General features: G+C 37.0%; 1 protein-coding gene across 6 annotated transcripts in view; it reads right to left on the reverse strand.

Annotated features, from left to right (window-relative positions):
* Positions 1 to 6,782: 6,782 nt before the first annotated feature.
* Positions 6,783 to 27,615, reverse strand: part of SEC23A (SEC23 homolog A, COPII coat complex component) — a 28,610-nt gene continuing 7,777 nt past the window's right edge. For all 6 annotated transcript variants that reach the window (XM_080595479.1, XM_080595478.1, XM_080595480.1 and 3 more), the window contains 14 exons: positions 27,129 to 27,273; positions 26,626 to 26,784; positions 25,714 to 25,829; positions 23,866 to 23,989; positions 22,655 to 22,735; positions 20,467 to 20,556; positions 19,154 to 19,260; positions 17,968 to 18,121; positions 17,180 to 17,257; positions 15,797 to 15,958; positions 14,248 to 14,334; positions 12,588 to 12,743; positions 11,928 to 11,993; positions 6,783 to 8,150 (listed from right to left, as the gene is read on the reverse strand). In XM_080595479.1, the coding sequence (XP_080451605.1) occupies positions 8,061 to 8,150; positions 11,928 to 11,993; positions 12,588 to 12,743; positions 14,248 to 14,334; positions 15,797 to 15,958; positions 17,180 to 17,257; positions 17,968 to 18,121; positions 19,154 to 19,260; positions 20,467 to 20,556; positions 22,655 to 22,735; positions 23,866 to 23,989; positions 25,714 to 25,829; positions 26,626 to 26,784; positions 27,129 to 27,273 (1,615 nt within the window). In that variant the 3' untranslated portion in view covers positions 6,783 to 8,060. The remainder of the gene's footprint in view (positions 8,151 to 11,927; positions 11,994 to 12,587; positions 12,744 to 14,247; positions 14,335 to 15,796; positions 15,959 to 17,179; positions 17,258 to 17,967; positions 18,122 to 19,153; positions 19,261 to 20,466; positions 20,557 to 22,654; positions 22,736 to 23,865; positions 23,990 to 25,713; positions 25,830 to 26,625; positions 26,785 to 27,128; positions 27,274 to 27,615) is intronic.

The raw sequence follows: 27,615 nt of genomic DNA on the forward strand, positions 1-27,615 counted from the left end.
TGCAACTAGACCACTAAGAGGTCTAGTGACTTAATGTTACTTAATGTGATCTGTCACTTAATGCATTTCAGATACTTTTTTGCATTTTTTGATTAATCTGCATTCATTCCACTCTGATTAAGATGGATTTAGCCTTTGAAAGTGTTCTACCCTTGTGTTATTTTTTCAGCAAAAATCAGCTCTCAGAAAATATTCTGCATTTATACATGTAGTTTTGCACAGCACCACAAAGATTCGGACTTGCACAGGGAGCAGAGGTCTCAGTCCATCTCCTGCAGTCTATGGGACGGTTGCAATTTGGGCTACAATTATGCTGGATAACAAGCAGCCTGTGCAAGGACCTGTCTTTGATTTTGTAAATTTTCAGCTCATTTTAAAGTCAAAAGTAACTGACACAGTAATGGGACTCTTTATCCTGCTGTCTTAGTAGATGTCATGCAATTGCCAAATCCATCTCATTTTCCACAGTTACCTGTTAGGGTTGTATTCTTGCCTTCTCAGGGAAAGCCCATTCATATCCTTTAGCCTGGAAGATGTTACTAGGTTATTAAGTCACTTAAGCTATCGCTTCTGTCTGGATGGCACAGCCATCACAGTTTGTGCACCTGTGTTCAAAAGCATCCTGTCAAGGTATGACTAACGTATCTGAAAAGCACAAAGAAAAGCAATTTCAGTTATTCCCAAAGGAAGGGAAGTAAGAGCAGAACAGTTATGCACTAAAATTTCAGCACAACCATCTTTTTCCTTTTAGTCAGCCAAATTACAAAAATAGCAATCACATTGTACTTGGCTTGATTTATCTTTTGATGGGCCAAAAATCAGAAAATAGAATAAGTAAAGATCTGTTTGCCATGCATGTGCTGCATAACAGCCTGCAAAATCTCCTCCTCCACCCACGGATTGCACAGCTTGGCTAACGGGGCTTTCTTGCCTTCCTTGGAAACAGCCGCTAACCACAGCTTGCTCTAGGATGCCAAACTGGTGCTCATAATCATATGAAAGCTCTAGAGTGTCTTGTTGGTATTTAGGATTAAATTAAGTTCCTGTTTGGAAGATGGAAAGGATTTTTCTGCCCCTGTTAGATCGACAGGGACTACCAAGGTACTACATTTCATGTGGCTGACTTCCTCCCATCACCTGGGCATTTTATTTAATGTTCTTTGCTGTTGCAGAGCACCCCAGACATTGTCATATATTATTGATCTCTGCTGCTTTTTCTCTCCTGATACAGTGCAAGTTGTATCCTGCATTTTTGTAAGAAAACTATTGGTTCTGTCCTAAATATTTGAGTATTTTTTGTGACTGACAGTTCATTCACAGAGGGAATGGCACAAAGTAGACCCAGCTGAGTGAAGTGCCTGTTACACCAGTACCACTGGGGGGATTGGCTCTGATGACAAGCTCTCTTTCCACACCTGCCTTTACTGTAGTTTAAAAATACTCTACCTTCTGCAGGTGGAGTAGTTTTAGCCAAAACGAGTCTGTGATAAAAATCTCAGTCTCTAAAGCAGAAAATACATGTTCTGTTAAACTCTGTAACAAGTTAACTCTCGTCTGCTATATCAAGGACAAAAATGAAGTACAAAAATGAAATACACTTCCACCGGTTTGTTGGGTGCCAGCATTTAAAAAGTGTCATCTTCATGTACCTCCTCCTGCAGGGGAGCAGGAGCAAGTCTGCAGTGAGGATCTGTGACCTTTCGTGGTGCAGCACTGCTCATGCCATGGTGCTGGGCCCATCTGGGCTATCTTCCCCTTGGCACAATGTGCAAATATTTAGAGTGGGAGGACATGTTATGGAAACTGCTATGGGAGAGCGACGTTTTGGTCTTAACTAGACTGGCAGCACTGCTTGAAATCACGAGTTCCTCGGCCAGAGCTTCTCCTCACGGCCTCTCCTTCCTATCTGCTCCCAGACGCACGGGAGGAGGGCTCAGCGGCTGGGCTTCTGTGCAGGAAAAATTGTCACTTTTCTCAGGTCATCCAGGATGGGAAGGGTCTTCCAAGGTTCGTATCAATGCAGAGCCAAGGCTCAGACTTGTCCGTGCTACTACACAAAACAGCGAAACGTGCCAGGCCCACTCTGCAGCCAGAAGGGAGCTCACAGCTGAATCCCAGGAATGTAATCTCCTCTTCTTTGGGACTGAGCTCATTTCATGGGTTACTTCATAACCAGCTGGTGTCACCAAACCTTCCTGAGTCTCCACCTACCTTCAGTTTTTCAGACACGGTTGTGCTCCCTGCTAAACTTTCATCAATAACCATATAAAATCATTCTGTCTCCAGGTGCTGTTTGCAGACTATGAACTCTGGCCCGTCAGTCACTGGCATCTGTCCCAAAGCTGAAAAACCAGCAACCATGTAGATGTGAGTAAGTTCAAACGTAGAAGGAAGTACCTGTTCAGGGACCTCAGAGGTTACCCTCACATTATTTCAGCACCACCTCAGCAGCCATTGTGGCTCCCAGTCACCTTCGTATGCACACTTTGAAGGTGCCTAATCCCAAGTGGTTATCTGCAGCAGAGAAGAAGAAAGCTGCCATGCCTGGGCTTTGCAAGACACGTGCCCTTTCTCTAATATGGTATATTGGTCTTTGGCCACTCTTGAGTCAAACACCCCTGAATGTGCACAGTCCCAGTGCATGGCTGTAGACAAAGGATACAACACACACACACATTTCTCTCCAAGAAGGGCACAGGACAGTCTATTGCTCATTCCACATGCATTAGCTTCCAAGCAAACTCTTACCTCATTTCAAGGCAAGCATACCACACAGCTGGATACCTCCAGGCAGTCACGGAATAGGATGGGAAGGCACACGCGATGGACAATCTGCAGGTGTTGGTGACAGCCTCCACTATTTAAGTACGCAGTGATTATTTTGTTTAATTTTTGCCAAAATCAATATATGGGCATTGATTTCATTGTTTATCTTTTAGCATTGCAGTCCTTTCTTTGGATAAAAGCTTGCACTATTAGGCACAATCTGCTATTTTAAACAAGATTTTACATTAAATTCAGAGCAGAGCAACAGCTTCATTAATTTTTCCATCTGTTCTGTTCAGGCTCATTGGCTTTCATGTAACATTTAACTTTTGTACAAACCCAAAATGCCAGAAGCTAAACTGAGCTCAATTCTTCTGCGCTTTACCACCTGACAGGGGGATAATGAAATTGTTTGCCTCAGATTTCGCAGAAGAATGGTATAGGCTCCCGGTCACTGTTTATCAACTATTGCTTTTAACTGTGGAAAAGAGGGAATATTGGGAAATTTGACTTTCCAAACACGCTGCTGTGTGTTGGAGGCAGGCATGAGACCACTCATCTCTGTCACAGCCTCACAGACCAAGCTGTGAGGCTCCTGGAACCTACCTGACAGTGTTTCTGTTTCTAGTCAAGTACACCTGACTTTAAGCAGTTTAACAGCAACTTTTGGAATGAGCTTGTTACCTTGTGAGCTATCCCCTCCAAACAGGAGACAACAGCGTAAAGATAACAATCCACTACCTTACTACCTTTTCCCAAGGAAGGTGAAAGTAAATTGTTGACAGGTGGTATTAAAAAAATAAAATAAATAAATAAAAATAAGCACAGAGTAGCTAAAAATAACTAAAAAAGCTAAAATCCTGTACTGTGAGAAAAATGTATTCCCTGTTAGCAGCTACAAGAAAGGCAGCAATGCAAAGGTGGAACCATGGCTCCCTATGGCTGGAGCAAAGAGAAACCGGTCAGAGATTATAGCATTAGGGGGTAGCATGAGTGCTGACTGCCTAAATAACATTTGTTGTGGCTCCCACAGTGATACTACAAGAAGCTTTTACACCATAGGTAAGACCTTGTTAATTTTCCCATGCTACAAACTGAGGGAAGATGTGAGTACCATCACTGGAGGATTACAACTGGCCTTACCAAGAATGCACATCTAGGCAAACATCGGCACAATTTTATAACTCAGCATAGTCCAAACTACATGAACCCACACCTCATTTCAGTGAGGGCATGTGGACACAGTAAATGGACTGTAAGCATGGGAATTAAGGTGATGAAAAGAGAAGAAAAAATCAGATGCTTGTGTAGCACATACAGGGTGAAAAGTTGTCCTGAGAAAAAGGCAGCAGGCTAGAAATATGTGCCAGGTAGGCCAGATACTACACGAGGACTGCCAGTCACAACGTGCTTTTCCATGCAATGTTCAAACACTGGTGACAAGAATATGCAAGAACACGAACAGCTGTTAGATTGTTATGAGCCTCCGTCTGATTTCATGATCCTGGCAACCCATTAACTGCAGATTCACCCATGTTGCCTCTTAGACAAATACACTTCCCAGATGGCAAAGCTTCAGGCACATACATATCCAGTGGTGAAGCTTATATCAAGAACAGATTTTGCGCTGTTCAAAAATGCACAGCACGCCTAACAGAGTAAGGAAAGCAGCACCTGATTGCTTGCTCCCCTACCTGACTGTGCACTGGTAATTTTCAGTCTTCACCTTCCCAGACCTTAACAAAACAGCCAGCAGCTTAGTTTTACCCCTTGTCCTGCAGAAGGCCAATTCTTCAAGTCTGAGGCTGAGGATTAAAAATCTCCAGGTGTTTTTCCCAAGGAGATTTGACTGACTCCTCCTCTGATTTCCAATCTGTGTCCAACGAAAACCAAGTATTTAAAGAAATCATTGCAAGGTCTGTCATAGATATTGCATCTTAGTAGCATCTCTTCACCGAGAAACCTACTAATATGTATGCTAGCAAGAACAGTAAATAGCAGCAATTTATCTTCCTAGACCATTTTGTCCTATAATACAGCCCTAAAACGTATTATTTTGATTTTAAATATTGATGAATTCTCAGCCATAACAAACAGCTTACTTCCCCAAGCAGCTGGAAAATGTATTTAAAATGTCTTTAGATGATACAATCAACTGTGTTAAACCCAGGTAGCTTCAGAACATGAAATTTTTAGCATGCACTCCAACACAGGTGTTCTGAAGAGACTGAGGACTTAAACACACAAAATTGTCCAGGTTATTTATGGTTCTGCCCATCAGTTACAGCATCAATTTTAAAATATATCTAAATGTCCAACACAAAATTTCAGCAATCATACATAAGATGTATGTAAACAAGACATTCTTACGGTTGTTTTACCGTTCTTGGTTTTTAAATTCCCTGCACAAGAATTTAACGATACTCACAGTATCACACTGTTCTGCAGGGGCATATCAATGTTGCAGAAACTGTATTTGAAAAATGTCATCTTTTCCCCACGTTTTATAGCAAAATTGAATTGGTCCTCACTGCAGGAATCAAAATAGAATCCTAATAGATCCAGAAAACAACTGGTGGTTGCTGCCATTTCCTGCAGGTACAAACCCTGAAATAGCTGCATCCACTATACGTTCTGGTCAAATGCACAAGGGAAGTTAATCGAGCTAAACCTGAACTTGAAAAACACCTTGCAACAGATGTTGAACCTGATAATGAAAAGTTCTTTAAATACAACAAGAAGCACAGCTTCTGGGGAATCGGTGAGACTGCTTGTTAGTAGAGTAATAAAAGGGCCACTACATCAATAAAAGGAAGATATTCTTTACAATGAGGGTGGTGAGGCACGGGAACAGGCTGCCCAGAGGAGCTGTGGACGTGTTCAAGGCCAGGCTGGATGGGATTTTGAGCAACACGGAAGAAGGTGTCTGTGCCCACGGCAGGGGGGTTGAACTAGATGATCTTTAAGGTCCCTTGCAACCCAAACCATTCTGTGATTCTATGAGCAGTAGAGGCATAAAGCTCAGTGAAGTCATCTTCCCTGTTGAATGTATTGAGGGGGTTACTGTTCCCAACGTGTTCTTTGCAGGAGATAAAATTGATGTAGTTAACCTGACCTATGCATAAGTGTGCAAGAGGTATTAGACCAAGTAGATAAACAAGATGTAAGTTGCCAGGAAGGGACAGCATTCACACAAGAGTTTTGAAGGAAGTCAAACTCAGAAGGGCAAAAATGCCAGCAAACATGTCTAACTGTCATTACACACTGTCACTGTGCCAGAGGACTGGCAGACTGTTGCCCACATCACATCCACAAAAAGGGTTGTTCCGAAAATCCTGCCTCTTAGACTGATCTCTATCCTCGGTAAGATGGCAGAGGCTATAATAAAGAGTAAGATTCATGAGCCTATGGATAGACATGGGCTTTTGGGAAAGGGACAGTGTGCTTGCTACGCAGGGAAGTCCTGTCTCACTAACCACATTGTCTGTGGAAGGGGTCTATAAGCAGCAGGATGAGAGTAATACATCAGACATTTGGATTTCCAAAAAGTCTTTGACGATGTTAGATATCTAAGTTACAGAAACAGCTAAAGTTGCCAAGGAACTGATAAAATAACCTACTATAGACTGAAAGCTGGCTAGAGGACAGGAAGGAAAGCATAGAACTTACCAGATGCATGAGAAACTCAAAAAAAAATCCATTATCATGACGTGATGGTGAAAAGATTCATTAGTCAAACGGTATATAATTGCCAAATAAAGTGGACATACCCAGTGTTACAGAATTTCTTTAAAAGCTGTTTCTTAGATAAAACAAAGCAAAGTCAAGAGGGCTTCTGAATCTTTATCTCAACCTGGTGTAATCTAAGCAGTTCAGTATCACTTGAAGTTAAATAAGTTTGATACCAATTATTATTTAAATAAATTATGAAGTTATTCTAAATTTTATCATTACTAAGTTTATTTCCACAATTAATTTTAAGCACTGACAGAAAACCAGCACAATAAATACAGAAATTGAGAGAAAAACATATTTTATTTGCATTGAGGCAAAAAGAGCTCATCTCATTTAGGTAAAAGAGAGCAAATGATTTAATCAAGTTTTTGAGAATTTACAGACAAACGGAAAAAAAATCATGCTTATCACACCAATATATGATTGAATTTCCTATGTCAAAACTCCCTTCCTTCAGACTTGGCACCATTTTTATTGCCCGGTACAATATTTCATGTCTTCACTTGTCAAAACATCATATTACCTATGTAAACATCTGTTTTGTGTAAACTTCATAAAGTAAATGGGAAAGCCTACTAATTTATTTCCCCACACACAAAAATAAAGTATTAACTAAATACTGAATTAATTGCAGCATATTCTATAGAATTTTGTTTCAACAAGAACTACAGCCTGTTGAACTCATAAGAAAAAGGGTGCAGAAACAAAAAGCAGATGTGCAGTGTCATGCATTAATGTAATAACATTATAAGGCAATAATAAAAAGGTAACTTTTTTTTTAAAGTATACTCGCCAAGACAAAAATCAAGGCTGAGTCTGTTTATTTTGGTAGTGTAGGATTTCTTCTTAGCTCAAGCTTAAGATTCTGTGCAATAACAGTTTTTTTTATTAATTTTTTTTACTTTTTCAGTTGCAATTATTCATGTGGAAAGTAAGAAAAACTCTGTTCCCAAAGAATCAACTACAGTAAAAAATGGGGAAAGGAAATATTTGAAGTTAAATACTCCTAAAATAACTAACATGTGAACAATAAGATCACTGCAGAAAAGTTCAGCAGCCTAAGTCAAAAGACTGAGTTAATACTATTTTTATAAGCTTTTTGTTGCTTCTTTGTTCATTTCATGCTCAGATTGAGTAAGAAACAATATCATATGGCAGTCTGGAAAGCCTGACATCACCAAAGATTTCCTTTATTGTTCAATGCGCCTTTGTAGTGCAAAGCAGAATCAACCTCAACCATTTAAGAAGGAAAGAGAAAAAACATTTCAAAGTTGTTATAATTGATCTCAAAGTAATTATAATATCATGGTAATCAAAAGGACTGTTTTTTTTTCCTGTAACTATAACTTATTCTACTACTTGTCATTTTTACAAACTGCGGTTCACATTAAAACATTTGCTGGTAACAAAAGCTTTTCTTTGAAAACAACACTTTTACATCTAGTCAGGCAGCTTGTGCATATCAGAGCATTCTGTCAAGAGAGACATGGAAAAGGGCAAAGGAGAAAAAGTTGAAATATGGCTACAGCTTATCTGTGCCTATAGCACACTACAGAATCTCAGGCAGCACTAGAGACAGCAAGTTTCTTCAGATGATCCATAAACACTTGCAAGCTGACATCGTCAGTAAGAATGGGTGCTCCAGACTCCTGTAAAAGAAAACACAGAGAATGGGTTATACACATTGTAAAGAAAAAGCATTTTAAGGCACAATATGTTCCGTTAAATAAACACCTCTCTAAACTGCAGTTTAGAATGACCTTTGAAGCAGATCATTGCTGAAGTTCTCTGACAAAAATAAGTCCATATTTAAATAAATTTTCATACGTTTACTTAAATTCAGGCATAAACCACAGCTAGGACATGAGGAAATGGCCTCAAGTTGTGCCAGGTGAGGTTTGGATTAGATGTCAGGAAGAATTTCTTCACAGAAAGGGTGTTCAGGCTTTGGAACAGGCTGCCCAGGGAAGTGGTGGAGTTGCCATCCCTCGAGGTATTTAGGGACATGGTTTAGTGGTGGGCTTAGTAGTGACAGTTGATGGTCAAACTTGATGATTTTTTCCAATATAAATGATATTATGATTCTATTCTATGATTCTATGACTACACCCCTTCCCATATTAATGCAGTGAGGCAAAATATTTACATCGATCATACAAAACTCAATGTTTTTGACAGCTCCAAATCCTAACTTACAAATTTGTAAAAGTAAATAAAAACTTCTATACCACAACTCCCCTATCATTCCTATCATAATGGAGCAAAGGTGACAAACGGAAATGTGCAAGCATCACAACTAGTAAATCAGCATTTGCCACTGAAACTCAGACACATCAAAATGAGGAAAGGAAAAAAAAAAAGTCCACTGAGAATCTGATCTGAGTGAGGGCCAACTAGCTTTTTTCAAGGAAATCTTGGTTAATCCTTTCCTACAGCTCTGTGCAATCTGAAGAGTCACACAAACATCTGAAGGTCATGCCACTGCAAATCTGAGCACAGAAGATGAAAACCATTTTGGAGGTATTTTTGTAACTTAATTTTTGACCCCAGAATTCCAAAAAGTTCAAAATGTTTTTTTTTTTTATTAATCTTTAAGCAAATTTCCAATCTAAATAAAACAGTAGAATTATTACACAGCAACTCTCTTAAGTCCTTTGAAACAAATTGTCATTACTCCCATTTACAGGTGTATGAAGAATTCCTATAAATCTCAACAAACCAACCTTTTCAAAGGTAATAGGCACCCATAATTCCAAATGAAATCACAACTGTCTGAACTTATTACTAAGTGCTTCAAAACAAAGACAGGAAATTCTTAATGAGGTTGAGCTTCTTAATGAGAACTAGCTAAAGCTGCTTTTCAGTTAACGACCAAGGGACAAATCCAGGAGCAGTAAGTTTTTACTTCACTACATTACACTTGATACACTACACAGCAACTCTCAGGAAAGACCCTCTAAATTGTCTATCAACTTCTAGAGGCAGGATAAGAAGAAAGGATGTTATGCTCCCAATCCTGCCACATGCTAAGCCTGAGCTCTCCTTGTTTAAGAAGCCACGAGGGAATTACAAATAGTTTAATTCTGTGGCAGGATACGATTTGCCACCTTGTGTTTTATGCATGGAAGCAGACAGCATCATCTTCCAGAAAAAAAAAAAAACAGCCAATGGAGTTGTTACATATCTAAGAGGTTTTTCCCACAGTGACTGCTGGTGGTAATCCAAGATATTTAAAACACACAAACTCTGATCCTGAAGCTTAACACCTTATTCAATACATGCACGCAGGCTGCTGCTGTCACCACCACCAACAGCAGTAGCTTTGCTCTGAAGACTAGGAACCCTTCATTCTAGTAGGTAAGGAAAAAAAGTATTTTATTTCATGTGGAATACAATGAAAACCAGCAAGGGCTCACTGAACAATGTACAAGTCTGAAAAGCAGAAAAATTAGCTTTGATTTTGCACAGATCACCTTCAATTTTGTTTTCTGTTCATTTAAAAATTTCAGCGAAGGCATATAGTGAGAATTTAAATTTAATTAATAGTGATTTAGTAACAGGTAGCTGGGCATCTGGTAAGATTTGTGCCATTGACCTCCTCTTTCACTTCTAATTAAAAATTCCAAATAGTTACCAACACAAAGATTAAAGGAAAAAAACACAGAGCTGAAAATAAAGGTATGCTCAAATAAATGCCATATCCAATATAATCTGAAAATTTCAACTGCATCTTCAAAGACTGATCAATACACACTTTCAGAGTAAACAAAATAGAGCTGTATGAAATTAGTTTACCATTATTTTCTGAAAATGGTTTAAATATCATATAAGGCATCCATCTGCTAAAGTTTAAAAAAAAAATCTTTACTTACAATGTTAAAAACCAAACTAGTCATCACCTCCTGAAACATGGTTTCAGTAGCGTGTGGGTGCCCTCTTCAGGTGAATGGGGACTAACATTTTTTTCTGTAGACTCAGTTATGAGCGGAACACATAAAACTACATGAAATAATTCAGGAAGCTCAGGGCAAAAATAAGAGCAAAACCAACTCAGTTTAAAATTCTCTCCCAGCAGTTACATTTTTCATTTCTCAATGATTTTTACTTGGCTCGTCTTTCTTCAATAACAAAAAAAACTATGAAAGCAGCAGGTTATTACATAGAAAACACATTACAATGCCTCTGGGGAGATTAACACACAATTTCTTATGTTAGCCTGAACTGCATTATTTCCAACATTAAAGGGAAAGCTGCTTTTTCTAATATGCTTCAAAAGGTCTCACTGAGACTTGCCCAGCATAAACAGTTTTCTTAGATCGGTTCAGTAATTGTTTTGGATTTGCATTTACATTTGGAATACCATTTCATTTGCTTAATAATTAAATGAGCAGAAAGCATTTGTCCTATACCATGAGAAATGTCAAAACTTCAGAAATTTCCAGGGAACAGACAAAAACCTTTCAAACTACATGGTTTGTGTGTATGTTGTGGCGGGTACACGAAGAGAGAGACCAGATTGCTGGCTACTTTATCATCTTTGAAGGTAAAAGAGTTTTAAATGGTGCTGTCCCTGACTCAGTAGAAGGTTTTCAAGCATCTTCACTCTGGATCTCAGTGCTCTATCGCACCAGAAGTTTCATTAGAACCAATACATCTCTATGAAAATGTACCCTGATAAAACTAAACTAAACTGACAAAAATCACTGCCATAGAATTGCTGCAGAGCCCTTTTATTCGTGACTTGAACACTGTATGCCCTTTACAAAAATACTTTAAAAGTGCAGTTAATACGTAGATCCAACTGTTTGATGCCATTATATTTTCATGAGAAACTGACACTGCACCAGTATTCACCCACAGCAGTGTTTCTCTTCCCACTATAAAAGCTAAATTTGGAAGGAGTACATGAAACGGGATGCAACATTCAAGAACACAAGCTGCTATAGAAAGTTTAATTTTTGAGCTTATATATAACTTCCTTCCCCACAGACAAGAATGTGAAAAGTGTGGTCAACTGGTCCACACAAATTCTAGGAAATGTCAGTACATTGGTACTGGTGTATTTTTCAGTTCTTTAAAATAAGTTAAAAATTTATTTCTTCTAATGCAAAAAAGTTCTTCAGTCTTTATGTGTGATAAGTGTCCTCATTCTAAGGAATGTGACTATACCTAAGAAAGATGGCTAGACATGAAAGTAGCCTAACAGAAGCTTAAAAGAGAAAAACAGATCACTTTTGTGTGAAGAAATAAAATCCTTTCTTCTTCGGAATTCTGGTGGCATTAGGCCACAACTGCTTTTTTTTGTTTGATTGTTTCAAAACTTGACATTATTACTTTTATGTACACAATGTCTCAGTTGATTTCTGAAATATGGAAAAAGAACATAAAATTACATCTACAAGCTTCATCAGCATATTCATACTTACCTGTCCCCATGCATACATATTGTTATGAGTCTGAGAGGGATTTACTTTCGAGAGCAGGAAACGAGCCTTTAAAAAAAAAAAAAAAAGCACAAGCAATAGATTAATCTTCTCAAACAAACATTTCTTACACGTACCAGTTCTTATCTGTGGATAAAAACAAGCACAAGATGCCTAGTTAGAAGAGCAAGTAGCCTTTCAATAAAAGCCACTCTCCGGATTCCAATTCCGTTATAATGCAGAATTCTGCATATAACAGCTTCTCAAAGCAGCAGGAAGTAATTTTTCTTTTCCTAAGCACTAGCTAAACAAATGTGAACTTCAGTAAAATATTGATTAAAAGTATCAAAAATAACACAAAGAATACTTCTGTTATTAATCCAAAGACCCTCACAAGTACTATTGTACACGTACAAGTACTCCTACACATCTTACACAAGGAATATGAGAGTCGAAGACAGCATGACAAAAACAGTACAAAATAACAGGATTCACAAATTAGGTGAAAAGATATCAAATATCTGGCTTCGTTAGTTTTAAAATTTCAGATGTTCATTTGCAATGTATATATATTTTAGCAGAGAAATGCATGCCTACTAAAAAAATCTAAAAACATTATTAACACATCACTTTCTAGATTATATAACATACACTTGACTATACCTGGCTTCCTCCATGCTCTGTATCAATATATCTGGGCATTGGAAATCTAGAGTGAAGAATTTCTTGGGCGTCATCTATTGGAGCTTGAAGCAAATGATGAAAGTTTTCATATTCCGGCATATCTTGGTAACCTGATTTCCGCCACTGAGCTATGGTCTAGGAATAGGAGGAAGAAGTTTAGAACTGATTCACCAATCTTTCTTAGAGAATAAACAGGGCACTTCAGAGAGTCTGCCATTGCTGGCCTCTATTCCATCGCTCATCGCTTTCTGCCTTAGACTATATAAGGTCTTTTTTAAAAGCCTCAATAAATACTGGCTCTAACAAGGTGTGCAAGTAATATACTACTAGTTGTTTTATTTTTTAAAACTCTAAAAACGTGTTGTTTATCTATAGTTCCTTTTTTTTTCTTTATTCTTTGAATGCTAAGCACTTACTCCATGAGGACGTGGTATTATTAATAGTTCTCCAGTATGTATATCTATTACACATCAGAAATAAATATTTATACTGATATTTGTCTTTCATGGCCTGTAGTGCAGCCTCCCAACCTTTTAGTAGTGAAACTGGCTGCTCAAGATTAACTCAGTGATATGAGCTGTTATTAAGGAAAACTTGGAGGGAATCTCTGCAGGGGTCCCCCTTCTCTGCTTGGCAGCTGTTTTAAGCTGAGGCTCTTACTCCTGGCTCTTAACTAAGCTACACTGCATCCGTCACTGTACCTTGCCAGGTACCCCACTCATCTGGACCTCTGCCTGGGGACTTGACTTCCTGGCCTGAACTCTGACCTGCCTCATGCCCATCAACTCACCTGATGATCTGGCATGATGGCTGAACCTGGCTATTGTCTGCAATTTGCTCTGCTGCCTTGCTCAGGTACTGTGGGGCCAGGTCCTCGCTGGTAAGACCTCAGCCTGCCATGTGATCATGCTCAGCTCCTAGCTCCCCTTCCCTCAAGGAGCAGCCCACCTGAGGGGAAGAAACCCTTGCTGCTTTCTGACAGCATCTTACAAAAATGCAAAGAATATTTTTCTACCTAAAAAGTATTGAAGTTTAGTTACTGTTTTAAAAAATGCAGCTATGAGGACATGTTCCAGAACGTAATTTCCCAAACTCTCAGCTGGGAACCACTTACAGTTGCAAAGCTGTAAACATCAACAGCTCAGATCCTGCAGGACATGAAAGTCACGTGCAAATGCACGTATTTATATTACTAGGGAATGTGTATCTACTCAGCTGCCAGAAGCAATTTCATTTCTCTAGAACAGTACAGATGAAGGGAGTCCCTAAAACATGGCGTTCTGTCTCCTTATCACAGAATAATTCAGAGGTCTAAAGTAAGTGAAAAAGCAGGGGTAAGGAGAAATAATATTCTCAAAAACTTGAAAAATATTCATCTAAAACAAATAATCTGCATACTAAAGTCAATTCACCTCAAACCTGTCAGAAGAAACAGGACTAGACCAAAACAGCAAGTAATGCCAGGTATCCACGTACAGGCACATTGGCAGACCACCAAACTACAAACAATAATTACGATTTTGGTACTGGTTGCACAGATGAAGTCAAGCACTGAAGTGCTTTAGAACTGGGGCTTGACTTTCACAATGTAGCACTCCTACAGAAAAAGGAGTATTTATGTAAAAGAGACTAATCTTACCTCTCCATGATAAATAAGGATCTGGAAAAAGGTGTCCATAAGAAGAATGCGATCTGGTAAAATGCTGCTGCTATCCAGAAGAACAGGCTAAGATTTAAAAATAAATAACAAATTACCAACTGATGCAAAACTGAGCAATCAGATGGCATTACAAGCTCTATGAGTAAGTCACTGAATCTTAGGAACCTTTTCCATCACTTACTAAAGCTCCCTATTTGCTCATTTTCATGTTACACATCTGCAACCCACACGATCTCATTGTAAAGTTATCCACCTTGATTCTGAATATATAACTTCATGAAAGTAATAAAAACAGAATTCATAAACTGAGACTTCTCTCATTATTATGCATTTTACTAGCCTAAGTACCTCCACATCTACCCATGCAATGCCATTAACTTTAATGATATTTCAGTGTGTAAATTTTCAGTGGTTATTCACGTATGGAATTTGGGGGTGGATTTTGGCTTTTTGTTTTTAGTCTTGTCCTTGCAGTTATTATTACTGTGGATATATATCTTCCAATACTGTATACTGTAAATACTGACAGTTTATGAGATCTGATTTAGTATTTGAAGGTTTTAATTTACCTTAAGGGCCGTGTTACTATGTTGGCATTATATGACTTTATTGAATCAATACCATGATTCAATTGTATCAATCATATTAGGGACAACAAAAAATACTAGTTATTCCAACAAAGAGAAAGGAGATTTATTACATATTCTACGCTGAGGTGTCAGCTACCATTTCAATCAAGTGGGAGCTTGATCATCACCCACATGAATAACTTTTATTTATATATGGGAGAATTATCTCACACTTCTGAGTATTTCTTCATAAACTGCCACACTACTTTAATTTAAATTTCACTATTAAAAGTCTTCATCCACCCAACAAAAAAAAAATCCTAACAAAAAGTTGGAGTCCCAGCCTGTCAAGATCCTTGCCTACTATGTTTATTCTCACTGTCTTACAGTTTCCTCACTCTATCTTATCTGACTACTTTTGTTGTCTCCTATCTTACCCTTCTTTAACAAGCTTCTTTAAAGATCATCTTTTTATTTTAGGTTTATACAGGATATGCCATGATATGGTCAACTGGGAGGTTCTGTACCAAATATGGTAACCACATCAAAATTAGAAGCTTTGGATGAGAGTATTAAAGGTGGAGGGAGTTTTATATGTTTCAAATAAACAACTCTTCTTTCAAAATCCACTGAAAAATTACATTTTGAAATAAAAACATTTTTGTCAATATTTACATTCCGGCACCACATAAACAAAAACTGCTCTCAAAAACTAGCAAAAAAATTATTCCTTAGTTTAAAACACGATCTCTTAACAAAATGACTTTTACTCTCAGGACTGCTACATCAGAATTCTGAGATATACCTCATTCATATATTTGTTCTATATAAAATCAATATTGCTTCTCAAGTAATAAATTGAGAAACAATACGTTTTATAACATGTATAACAATAAGGACACCCTGTCTCTCTCAAAATAGGATCTTTTAATCTACAATTAGGTTACATATAATGGTACCTCTGGAGGTCCATTGAAGGAGTAGGCATAGAGAATTGGCTGAACCATGATAAGTGACTGGGTTAGATCTTGACGCATAAAATGGTGACGATAGTACGAGCTCTCATCTGGACTGTTGTTAAAAACTTGTAAGAAAGGAGATCTTCTCAAGTGAAACATGAACTGCAAAACAAAAATAATTTATTTGAACATTCACAAAATAGAGTTGTACAAGGAGAGATTTATTTTTTTTCCCCCCACAAAATGAAGTACATTTGAATTCTAAGTACCACAGTAAATTTGAATTCCAAGTCACAGAAACACAGAATGGGGTAAGGCTGGCAGGAACCTCTGGAAATCCCCTGGTCCAACTGCCTGCTCAAGCAGGGGCACCTAGAGCAGGCTGCCCATGACCACGTCCAGGTGGCTTTTTAAGGATCTCCAAGGAAGGAGACTGCACAGCCTCTCTGGGTTGTGTCACCCACACAGCAAAGAAGTGCTTTCTGATGTTTAGACAGAACCTCTTCTGTTCCAGTTTGTGTCCATTGCCTCTTACCCTGGTACGGAGCACCACTGCAAACAGCAAGTCCTGTAACTTTTCTAATTTGTATCTGTACCTTTACCATTTTTATATACTCACATGACAATGAGTCAGAGAGATCAGCTTAACTAATCACAAACTAAGTTGCATCAAGTTAACAGGAAAAAGCACACTAACATGGCAAAATTATTTCAACTAACAAAGTTCATAAGCAAATCCTTTCATTGCTGTATCCATCTCTCCACAACGCTTCACAGAGAGATTGGTAGAAAACTTGAACAGAAGTATCACAGAAATCTGTGACAGTCCAAGAATAACACAGATTTGAGAGCTAACAGAATGGAGAAATTTATTAAAATGGAGTATTAGCAAAGAACCTATTTAAAGTTTAATATACTGAAGTTGAAGTTCACTTCACCAGTGAAATGCTTCTTCCCAGGTGAGTACTGTGGGGAGTTGGCCAAGGGCCCCTGCCACTCAGGTACTAGCTGGGCATTGGTCAGCAGGTGGTGAGCAATTGCAATGTCATTCATTCACCTTATTTGCTTTAATTTGTTTTTTGTTTTTCTTTGTGGGGTGGTTTTCTTGGTTGTTGTTTCTTTTTTTTCCTTTTCCTTTCTTATTAAACTGTCTTTATCCCAACCTATGAGTTTTCCAACTTCTGCCCTTCCACTTCTCTTCCCCTCATCCCGCTGTCTACCAGTGTTAAACCAAAGGCCTTTTCATTCTGATATCCAGTGTAAAGTCTTTTTACAGTCTATTTTAAAGTCTTTTAAAGTCTATTTTACTCTGTGCTACAATGCCACTTCCTTCCCTAAGCATTCTTTCTTTATCCCTTATAAATAAACCTTCCTTCTACTCACCTGTGGGTAAAGTGAAAAGGTTTCTGAAAATCTGAAAGAGCTTGGATCGTCTTTGTGATACTCTCCAAATTTCTGACACTGTTGTAAAAGAAAAATGTATCTAAGCTAAGAAACACAGCAGCTTGATCATGCCATTACTGTAAGTTTTTTTGTTTTTAATAGACATATGATTTAAGGTGCCTACACTTCGTAAGGAAACCTGGCAAAAAAAACTGACATCAGTTCTTAACAAGCAGTGATTTCCTTGCACACGAGGCTTTAATCTTTTTTTCTGTTTTTTATTTAAATCATCAAGCAGAGTTAGATAATTAAACATCCCCGAAAAACATGTTTGAAATAAAATTATTAATAATTACTTATTAATAATTTATAGTTAAGAAAGAATATTTTTTAAAATTGAACTTTTGAAAATAAATAAATGGTTTTCTAGGGTTTTGTTTATTTGTTTTTTGCTTAAAATACTTAATCTACAATATCACTAGAGGCACCAGGAAGTACATAAAACTTTAATTGCTGCTAGCATCATGCTAGATTTTCCCTCAGTTGCTGGCTGTGACCAGCTGCTGAAGACTGAGGAGATATTAATAAATGTACTAAAAACAGAAATGTTCTTGCATCATTTAAAATAGAAACTCTCAGTTAATTCTTGTGGAAATGTAGCATTCAGTCCCACTTCCCCTCCCAGCCCCCAGTCCCACTTTTAAGAAACAACCACTGAACACTAGTCATTTAATAAAGATATTGCCTAGAGATGAGAAACCAATTTAATTATTTTGAGTCCTTTTTACCAGTCGTATAAGTTGTCTGTCCAGCCATCTAAGCACATCAGGTCCCTCCTCTGTCTCTGCTCTATACACTGCCAATCTAGCCATGAGAATTGCAGCAGCCTCCTGGTCAAAAGATGCGGCAATGTTTTGAATCTGTGTCTGTGCATCTGCCCAGCTGCAAAATTAAAATACATATTTGCATCACCATGAAAGGAAAGGTGTCCAACTTCAAAATATCCCTTCAAAATTAAGGCAAAGAAAACAGTGTTAGCAGTTCAACAGGCAAAATGATGCTGTACCTTCAAAAATCTACCAAGTATAAATGAGTAGTCTCTCAGTTAACCATTCTTTTTTCTTTAATTAGAAATGTCCCTTATCTGCAGAAATGCCATGGAAGAGAAAGCAATGCCAATTATAAAACAGTTATTGTATTGAAAAATTGACAAATTATAAAAAGTTACAGAAAATACCGTCCGCAAAGCTAATGACACATTTCCACACCAACAGCTTTCTTGTATACCTGTTCTGGAATATAATTTTTTGTCCTTCTCAGTTTACAAGGTGTACTATTACTCTGTTCTTTTACCATCCACCAAGATGATTTTACTAATACCATGAACATTCACGTGATACTCCTATTAACATCAAGGGTATTGGTTTTTAATAAATTGAGTTTTCCATCACATTACCAATTAATAATCTCCTTTATCTTAAAGGGAACATCATTTGACACTGAAAAATGCCTCTATAATATTAAAGAGCATTTTCCAAAATTAAGTAAATTGACTCAAGGAAGCTACAGGTGAAGATTATACATGGAAGAACAGGTATATTCAAAGCCCCTGAACTGCAACTAGCACTCACAAGCTAAGGTAGGAGGTGACATTTATCATTCCTTAAGTCTAACCATTTCCTCAATTTAGGCCACAGAATTTCACCCAATGTTTCCTCTTTGTGTTACCCAAAATCACTTGGGTTACTTCAGAGCTCTCCCATAGCATGATTACGCAGCCATTGCAAGCTCGTGGAAAAGAAACAGCCCACAGAACAGCATAGGCAATTGTCCCAAAGGTATGATCGTGCCTTCACCACCTGTGGCACTACATAACCCAAAACAGTGAACTGGTTATAAAATTTAAAGATTAAAAGGCAAACACGTATCCTCTTTTTCAGATATGATTCATCACAGGAAAAAAAACACACATACTTTCTGGCAACTGTGGTCACTCTGATACGTCTCTGTCCACTGGAATGCTGGTACTGAGTCACAAACTGGATTGCACCTCGTCCTCCTTGAGGAATTGGAGCATTGTGCTAAGCGTGGGAGGAAAAAAAAATACATGGAGGAGACTGTAAAGATCTTGCAGCATAATTTGAAAATGGATAAACAAATTATTAGAAAATTATAAAATTCTTAACAAAAGGCAGCTGAAATTCTGTAAATCCATTGACTGATGCTTTTATCATACCAACTATCTCTACCAAACATGGCTAATAAACTTGGAGACTGTCAAGGCATATCAGGAGCAGTTGCTGCCTCCACCAGATACCCTTAAAGGAATGGATGCTCTCTCCTTCCACCTAACCCCAGACAATACTTTCAAAGGGGCTGTGTTACAATTGCTCATTTCATTAGATTCTGTTTGTCCTGTGATTCTAGTGAATCACCTGGTGTTCAATGAAACTGATACTATTCTAAAGTGTTGATAAATGATTTCCGTAAAGCAACATCAAAACTTGTACATTGGGACCCAGGTGTACTCTGAAACTTCAAAACTCTATCAGTAGAAATGCAGGTCTATATACCGTCAACAAGGTAAGTAATTTCAAATGAGGACAATTGAAATCAAATATGACATACCACGACCAGACCAGTTTGAGAGTTAGTAATAAATAAGACTAAAATAAATATACAAAAAGCAAAGTAAGAACAGGCTAAGGTAAGTTGAAATTTTAAAACCTACAATCTTCCAGTAAAGTATACAATATGGTATACTAAATATATAGAAATCACAACCAACACACTACTTCCCTAGCTGCAAACATTTGGAAGAAGGGAGAATACTAGAAGGAACAGTACATTTCCTTGTCCTGTTTTTTATCCTGTTTCCCAGTAACCCCTGTGGGAGAGAGGAAACCAGACTGTATGTCTGTGATGTGTTTCAGTGAAGCCAATCTTTACTTGCTTTACTTACAAACTGAGCAATAAAAGCTTAATTAAAATGTAACATTATGGAATAATTACCTTGTAACTGAAACATTAGAGAAATATTGCAAAGGACTTTAAAATAAATGGATTACAGTATTTTCATATATTCCAACTGACTTACATTTTGTTAAGTAATACTCTGAAAAGAAAGATTTGGACTTGGATTATCAGCAACACAGAATAGCAACATCATTCGTATCCCTGCTGCTGTGGTTGATGGAATGACAAAAAAAACCCTACACACAGGCTTCTGAAGTCACATAAAAATCAAATTATTGTGCTTACTAGAGAAGTAGACAAATATGTAATACCTGGTTGACCACCTCAAAGTAAAGTGCAAGTGTTGTAGTAGGATTAAGTCCACAAATCTTCCACTGACAAGTACCTCCTGTTCCAATCTCCTGTAAATAGATTTTATATAATACTTCATAAAACAGAATTATTGTTGTGTTTGCGACACAGCATCTGGCTACTACAGGTGATGTTTTACAACTGTGCTGTCACAGGTTTTCTCCCTGCTCACTCTGCCATCTTTTCAAAGGTAACACTCTCGCAACAGTGGAGAGAGAGAAAGAGAATTGCCAGAAACAAGAAAATCATGGAGCGCTCGTGCTGGGAATTCAGGATTAAGCAAGGCACAGATATCTGTGCTGAAAGAAACTTTAAGAGTGTATCTGATAAAAATCCTAAAACAAGGAGAAATACTTTTATATCGGTTCTCTCCTGAAAGTATGTGACAACCCCCAGTAAAGTCAACAACCCTTAAATATTTTATATTTTTTGAAAGAATTAAAAAGAGTGATACGTATCATCATACAATCATACAAAGATTTGAGAAGAAAGAAGGTTAATTTGTTTTTCTGAAAGCAGTATATCAGAAATTCTTACATCCCTGCTTCAATTTCTGTTACTGAAGAGATAAGAGACTGAATGTCTCGTTCACAGTCATTTTTTTTTCTTAGTACTTGCCTGAGACAATTTTTATTTTATAATATTTTTAGAGAAATTGGCAGTTTTCAGTTTAGTGAATCACTTTAAATTACAACATTAACAAAAAATGTGCTCAAGTGAAACACCACTTCCAACCCACACCATAATGAACTTCTAGTAGGTAGTTTACATGGTATGTAAGTACATAGTTACATAGTCTCTAGTAACTAACAAGGGATCTGTATACAGATAGTGACCTATTTGAAATGACAATTCCTTTTTGTCATCAAAACAATACAAATATCCAGAGATACCAATTTTAAAAAGCCAAGTCAGTCATTCATATCTGAACAAGCAAAAATAAACAAAATATACATTCAAGGAGAATTATACTGACAACAGTTAACACTGTGCTTGTACTCAAAGTATTAGGGCTAAATTAGTTGTCCAGTTACCATCTTAAACAAGCTGCATATACCTACATTTTATTTGCACATTTTACCTCAAAAATTAATTCAGATAATTTCAACAAAAGGCTTTTGAGATAGAAATTAATTATGATGTAATTGCAAAGCAACACATACAAATTCACAATTAAATTTTCTATTACCCCCTATGATTTAAGTATGTAGTTTAAATAATGAGATGTACATTTAATTGCTTTGGGGAGGCATTATAACTTTTGTTGCAATACACACAATCACTCAGATGATGATGTAAGAAAATCTGTGCCAGACCACTGAGAGAAAAAAGTTAATTATATGGTTACATCTTTTTGAATTTAAAAATCTCAGTAAGTATAAGAAAAAATTAGCTATGAAAAATGCTTGAGAGTAGGCCACTTGTAAGTACTTGCACGCTATCAAGTGCTCTATTATGCAGAGATTATTAGGAACAAAAAATGAGACTTCTGAAATTTACGACATCTGTTTACTTGTAGGAATTGTTTTTGATTGGTAATCAAAAATAAAACTAAACTGCAATAATATTATTTGATAAGAAAATAAGTGATTAAAGTCTGTTGTAAATTTAAGGGAGCTACTTCAGGAGCCTGTAATAGCTGGATACTCCAAGCAATTAATTAAATGAGTATATGGTGAAATAGCTACCAAATAATACGGGTGGGGAGTAAGATAAACGGGATGTTCCCACACTTATCTTCTCCTGTTCTCTCAGTCTTTCTAAAGAAAATATTTTATGATTCTCTGTTTGGATAAAAGGATAAGCTTTCATTTAAACAATAAATCACACTCACTCACTTTTAGCTTGGTTTCTGCTACAACAGCATATTGCTTTAAAATTGGTATGGATAAGCTACCACTCAACTGACAAACATAACCATATAACAAGGGACCTGCAAGGTCTAATACAACTCATATCTAATCTAGCAGTGAACATGAGCTTACCCAAAGAGCAGCCCGAGTGTATTTAATTTGAAATTGTAAAAAACGAACACAATTTATTCCATTTATGGAAGAGGTTTAGCCTCTCTCTCTTCATATCTAAAAATCCTAAATCCTACTTTTCCATAATGGAACATTACCTTCAATTTCAGCAAGATTTACTCACATTTTCTGAGACACAAGGTCCTTTAGAATTGAGAGAGACACAGGGTCCAATAGCTCCAGAAATCTTTACTTCTCTTGAAGTCTTCGTATTTAAAAGAAAAACATACATTAATACACCACACCAAGAACTCGGACTTTACCATTAATTAATAAAAAACTCATTGCATATCAGACTTATTATACCCTTAGAAAAGATTATACACGTAATGCTTGACACATTTAGAGAAATTTTTCACGTGCTCACACTGAACACTGAATTATGTATGTTAGCTTTAACAATTAGTATATCTGAAATAACAGCATGAATGTATGTTAAAACATAGCGAAGAACTTCTGTTATTTATAAACCTGAGAACCTAAAATGCATAATGTTCATTTTCTAGCAAAGTCATTACAATATTCAAAACAGATTAAAACTTAAGACTTATAGGATAAGTCTGTACATATCCCACGGTGAATTCATACACAGAAGATGCAGATCTTCTAAACATATGTTTCTTAAAACAAAATCCTTTTATTTACATTCTTCCAATGTAATTTTCCTGTTTGAACATTCCTCTATAACTGAGGCTCTGTTACCGCATTTTCCAGGATCTTTCAACAAATTTCACAATAACACTTGTATGAAAAAGAGGGTTTGATTATTTGTCCAGGTAGTTAAAAATTAAACAGACTTTTGTTAAAAAATAAAATAGCCCCAAATTCTTCTACCAGGCACTGTTGCAATACAGGAAAGATCATGGAAGCCTACATCTGAGCCTAGAGCACACTCAGCTCTAAGCTTCTCACAAGAGAGAAGATAAAAATGAACATTGTTGAAGTGCCTGAATGGATTCTGATAAGGATGGAAAATGAAAAGAAAGTTTTCCTGCACTATACAGAGAACCTGGACCTAATCCAAGAAACGCTCACTATTGATAGCAAAATCTAAGCACACAGCATTGTGAGTTTCTAATTTTAAGACTAATTTTAGTTCAGTCTCCCTTTCAGCTGTCACCGAATGCAGGGTAAAAAGGAATTAACGTTTTATCTAATTCACATTTACAGAATCATGGAACTGCAAAGAGGTAACAAGGTAGTAACAGCTATGTCCAAGCTAACCCTGAGGCATCTCTTAATTGTGTTCCTAAAAATTCCTTAAAGGACAGATTCTGAAGTTCACAGCCATTCTATGCCAGTGTTTCACTAACACACTGCATTTTTTATTCTTACCTTTATTTCTAATGTGCCACCAAATCCCATTTTAAATTGTCCTTGCATATCTTTTGTGAATACTCTCTGAAAGGTCTGTTTGAATAAAGATGTGTTGAAAGAGTCTCCCATTACCATGTAGCCTCTAGACAAAAACATAAAACAAAAAACAAGAACTCAAGTTAAGAGAGATGATTTATCATGCAATTATTTTGCACATGGGATTTATATAGCTTACTTCTATTAAAGCCTAAAACTAGGTATGTTTTTGTCTTCTTGACTATCATGAAGGTAACACTCTGCTAAATGTTAGCGATGAATTTGAGTGAGCTTCTCATCCAATCAGCAAGTTAAGGTCATTGTGATTATAATATATAACAAAATCTTTCACTGGGAAAATAGTACATTGGACTTGAGCACGACAAATGTCTCATAACCTTCTCATGCAAAGTCAGCTACCTAATTCTAACATTCAATATTCCAAACATATTTCCACACCATTTTCTTTTGTATATGCATTCATTCAGGTTTAAATCTATGCTTAAAAAGTGTGATTTGTTTTTATGTTTAGCAGTCTTCTGTGGATATTGCAGTGATTGCCACTCATCCTGAAATATCATATACTGCATTTAGGAAATAATAATGGGAGATACTACTATTATTCAAAAATATTAATGAATAACATTCTTAAAATCTGTTAATAGGTCAAACATTACGTCTGAAAGAAGTTATAGAAGTTTTCATGAGTTTTTCTTCATCTTACTCAAAGATGGAAGACAGACATGGGCAGAATCAGAAATCCTTCCCTGTAGGCAGAATTTAACCAAATAGAAAACAGGAAAAGCTGTAGGAGAAATAGGCAAACTACACACAAAGCCTAGTTTTGCTGTAAGAGCAGAAACAGGGTATGGTGAGTCACAAGAGCAGAACATAAGAGCAGAATTACACTGTAATATACAGAAAAATATAGCCTGAATTTAATGCAAAAAAGTTAATGCAAAAAATAAGTCAAATGTGCAGGTAAAGTCAACATACAGCTCCTGAAGAGTGGAAACTCCTACGTGAAGGCTATACATACAACTCTGTAAAGAAACTATTTAGCACTGGCTTGCATGGCCAAGCTGGCCTGAAACTCAGTTTGGAAAAAAAAAAAGTATGGAAGAAGAATTTGCAGGATTTACAAAATGAATTAGGTGGTTAGAATACAACCAAGGGTCAAAAGCTATCCCAGGCTGTAGATTTGCATAACAGAAAGGGTGAGTGTGCCATCCACAATGACAGGAAACACAGGACTGGTTCAGGAGAAAGACTGGAATTTGCTTTGATCAGATTAAAATGAACAGATGGCAAGACACGCCGGAGGAATACAAGAGCATGCGTGAAACACAGAACTGGATAGATGGAACAAAATTTAGGAGCAACAAGACGTATCAGTTATGCAACCTGATAATCACCTGAGACGTCAGTTGAAGTTATGTACAACAGTATCTAGAAGAAGGGCATAAACAAGACGGAATAACACAGTTTTGTACCACTCTGAACAGCAAGAAAAAGCATAACAGGTCCTTATCTTTACTGAAGCCTAAGGTTTACATACACACACACCAGTACATAGGATAAAGTGTTTAAGATAGTCACGTTATTTAGGCTTCAGGCAGATCATATGAAAGAAAAACAATACAAAGCCTTCTGATAAACACAGTTATGGTGACAAATTCCATCACAAATGCAACCATCACAGTAAATCGGAGTTTGAAAAAAAATGCAGGATGTTTTTGCCAAGTTTTCCTGTTAAATAGTTCAAAAAAGTAAAAAAAAAAAAAAAAAAAAGCATCTTCACATACTACTTAAAAATGAACAGGCACATACCCAGTGTAGTTGGGACAACACTTCATCTCCAGAAGACCAGTCTGATCCAATGCACATGCATATATGTCAACAACATGACCATTTGTTGCAGCCCGATTAGCCAGTGCTTCAAAATGCTAAATCCAAGATGAAAATACAGTTCATAGCAATTTATGATGTGAACACTCATCTTTACATTGAATCCTAGACTCCACAAATTTTTCTAGAACATCATTATCTGACTTTACTCACATCATATTCTAATAAAAGATTATTTTTTTCCTGAATTTTAGTCTGGAATTTCAACACCTGTGTTTTATTTTCTGACCAGCTGAGAACGTGACGCACCCTAGAAGACCAATAGTTGCTACTTAAAGTAGAAAATTACCTTGATTTTTTCTTTTTCAACTGTGTGTTAATGACTAGATCCAAATCACAGAACTGAATTTACTTCTCTAATCTCAAGCATTTACAATGACAGGTGCCTGTGACTGAGCTAATAATTTGGCTTTCATTATAATCAGTCAAGATTAATTCACCAGGTTTTGGATGAAGTTCACCTGCCCAAATGTACATTTAGGATGAAGGGAACCGGGCCTAAACACTACTGACTAACCATCCCTGCAACTACAGAGATGTTCTTGAGCAGTTGTCTTAGAAGTAGACAGCCTCACTCTAAATATCCCATTTAGTAACATGAATCTGCACCAAGATAAATCTGGGAAACACTCCAAAGAACTTTAATAGGAGCTGGACAGAGTTCTAAGTCAATATACTGACATTTTTGGAGAAGTTTCTGAAGACATTCAGAGACATTTTAACAAAAACACACAATTCCCACCTTTGCTACCACTACTAACAGTATTTTACAGTGCCAGACAATGTAAATGTTTACTTAAAGTGCATAAAACATCACCCATTATCTTCTCTTACCTTAGTGCCCTTTTTAACATATTTAGCATTGTCTTTTTCAATGTCATGCCAGGATCTTATAGGTAACTTCAGTTCATCCCCTACAACCATCCCAGGTCCTTGTGTAGCTGGTCCTCCAATGAACATCATTATACGTGCACCGGTGTTAGGAAAAGTGCACTGCAGGAAATAACAGACAAATGAAACCACCAGTTTTTGCTACAAATTGAACAGAAGAAATAGCTATACACGTATTTACCACGCTAATAGGATTCTAAAAATAATGGTATTTTTTTCTCCAAAACCTTACATTCCTTGCCAATTCAAAGTCTCAAACTTGCCTCATTAAAATGTATATTTAAACACCTGCAATATGCTATGCATGTATGGGATGATATTCATCAGAATCATCACACTAATCTAACATGCAACAATTACTAAAGCTTTTACATATTGACTGGGACAGCTTTTCTACAACAAGATACCTATTTACGTATTAGCCCAACTGTAGTTAAAGCTATTACCTCAAGGAGTCCTACAGCTATAGAAAGAGCCACTCCAGAGGAACGTAAGGGCCTTTTCCCTTGTGGAACGGGCCAAGGATCCCGCTGCAGTTCACCCAAAAGATCAGTAAGATTCATATCAATCTTCTGCACTGGTTGCAAAAATCTGGAAAGAAACACATGGAATTGATTTAGATTGTAATTTTAATATAAAAATTATACCAGTTGCTCACCTGCAACAAAGATGACACATATTAGCAATATCAGACATTCTAGTCTGGATTCAGAGCAATGCCTCTGCTTCACCAAGACAATGCAGTTTGGGAAATTTTCAACTTAAGAAGTTCAACAAAGAGTTCGTAAAACAAAAATTTGCTCACTTAGAAATGTAGCCACTATCCAGAAAGAACCATGCCTAGCCAAAAGAACACAGCAGATAATCACCTAAGAATCTCAAAAAGAAACAAGCTTTGCTACTTCAGTGAAAGAAAAAATATATATCAAACAT

This window comes from Anser brachyrhynchus (genome assembly GCF_964034855.1).
Source record: "Anser brachyrhynchus genome assembly, chromosome: 5".
Classification (NCBI taxonomy): domain Eukaryota; kingdom Metazoa; phylum Chordata; class Aves; order Anseriformes; family Anatidae; genus Anser; species Anser brachyrhynchus.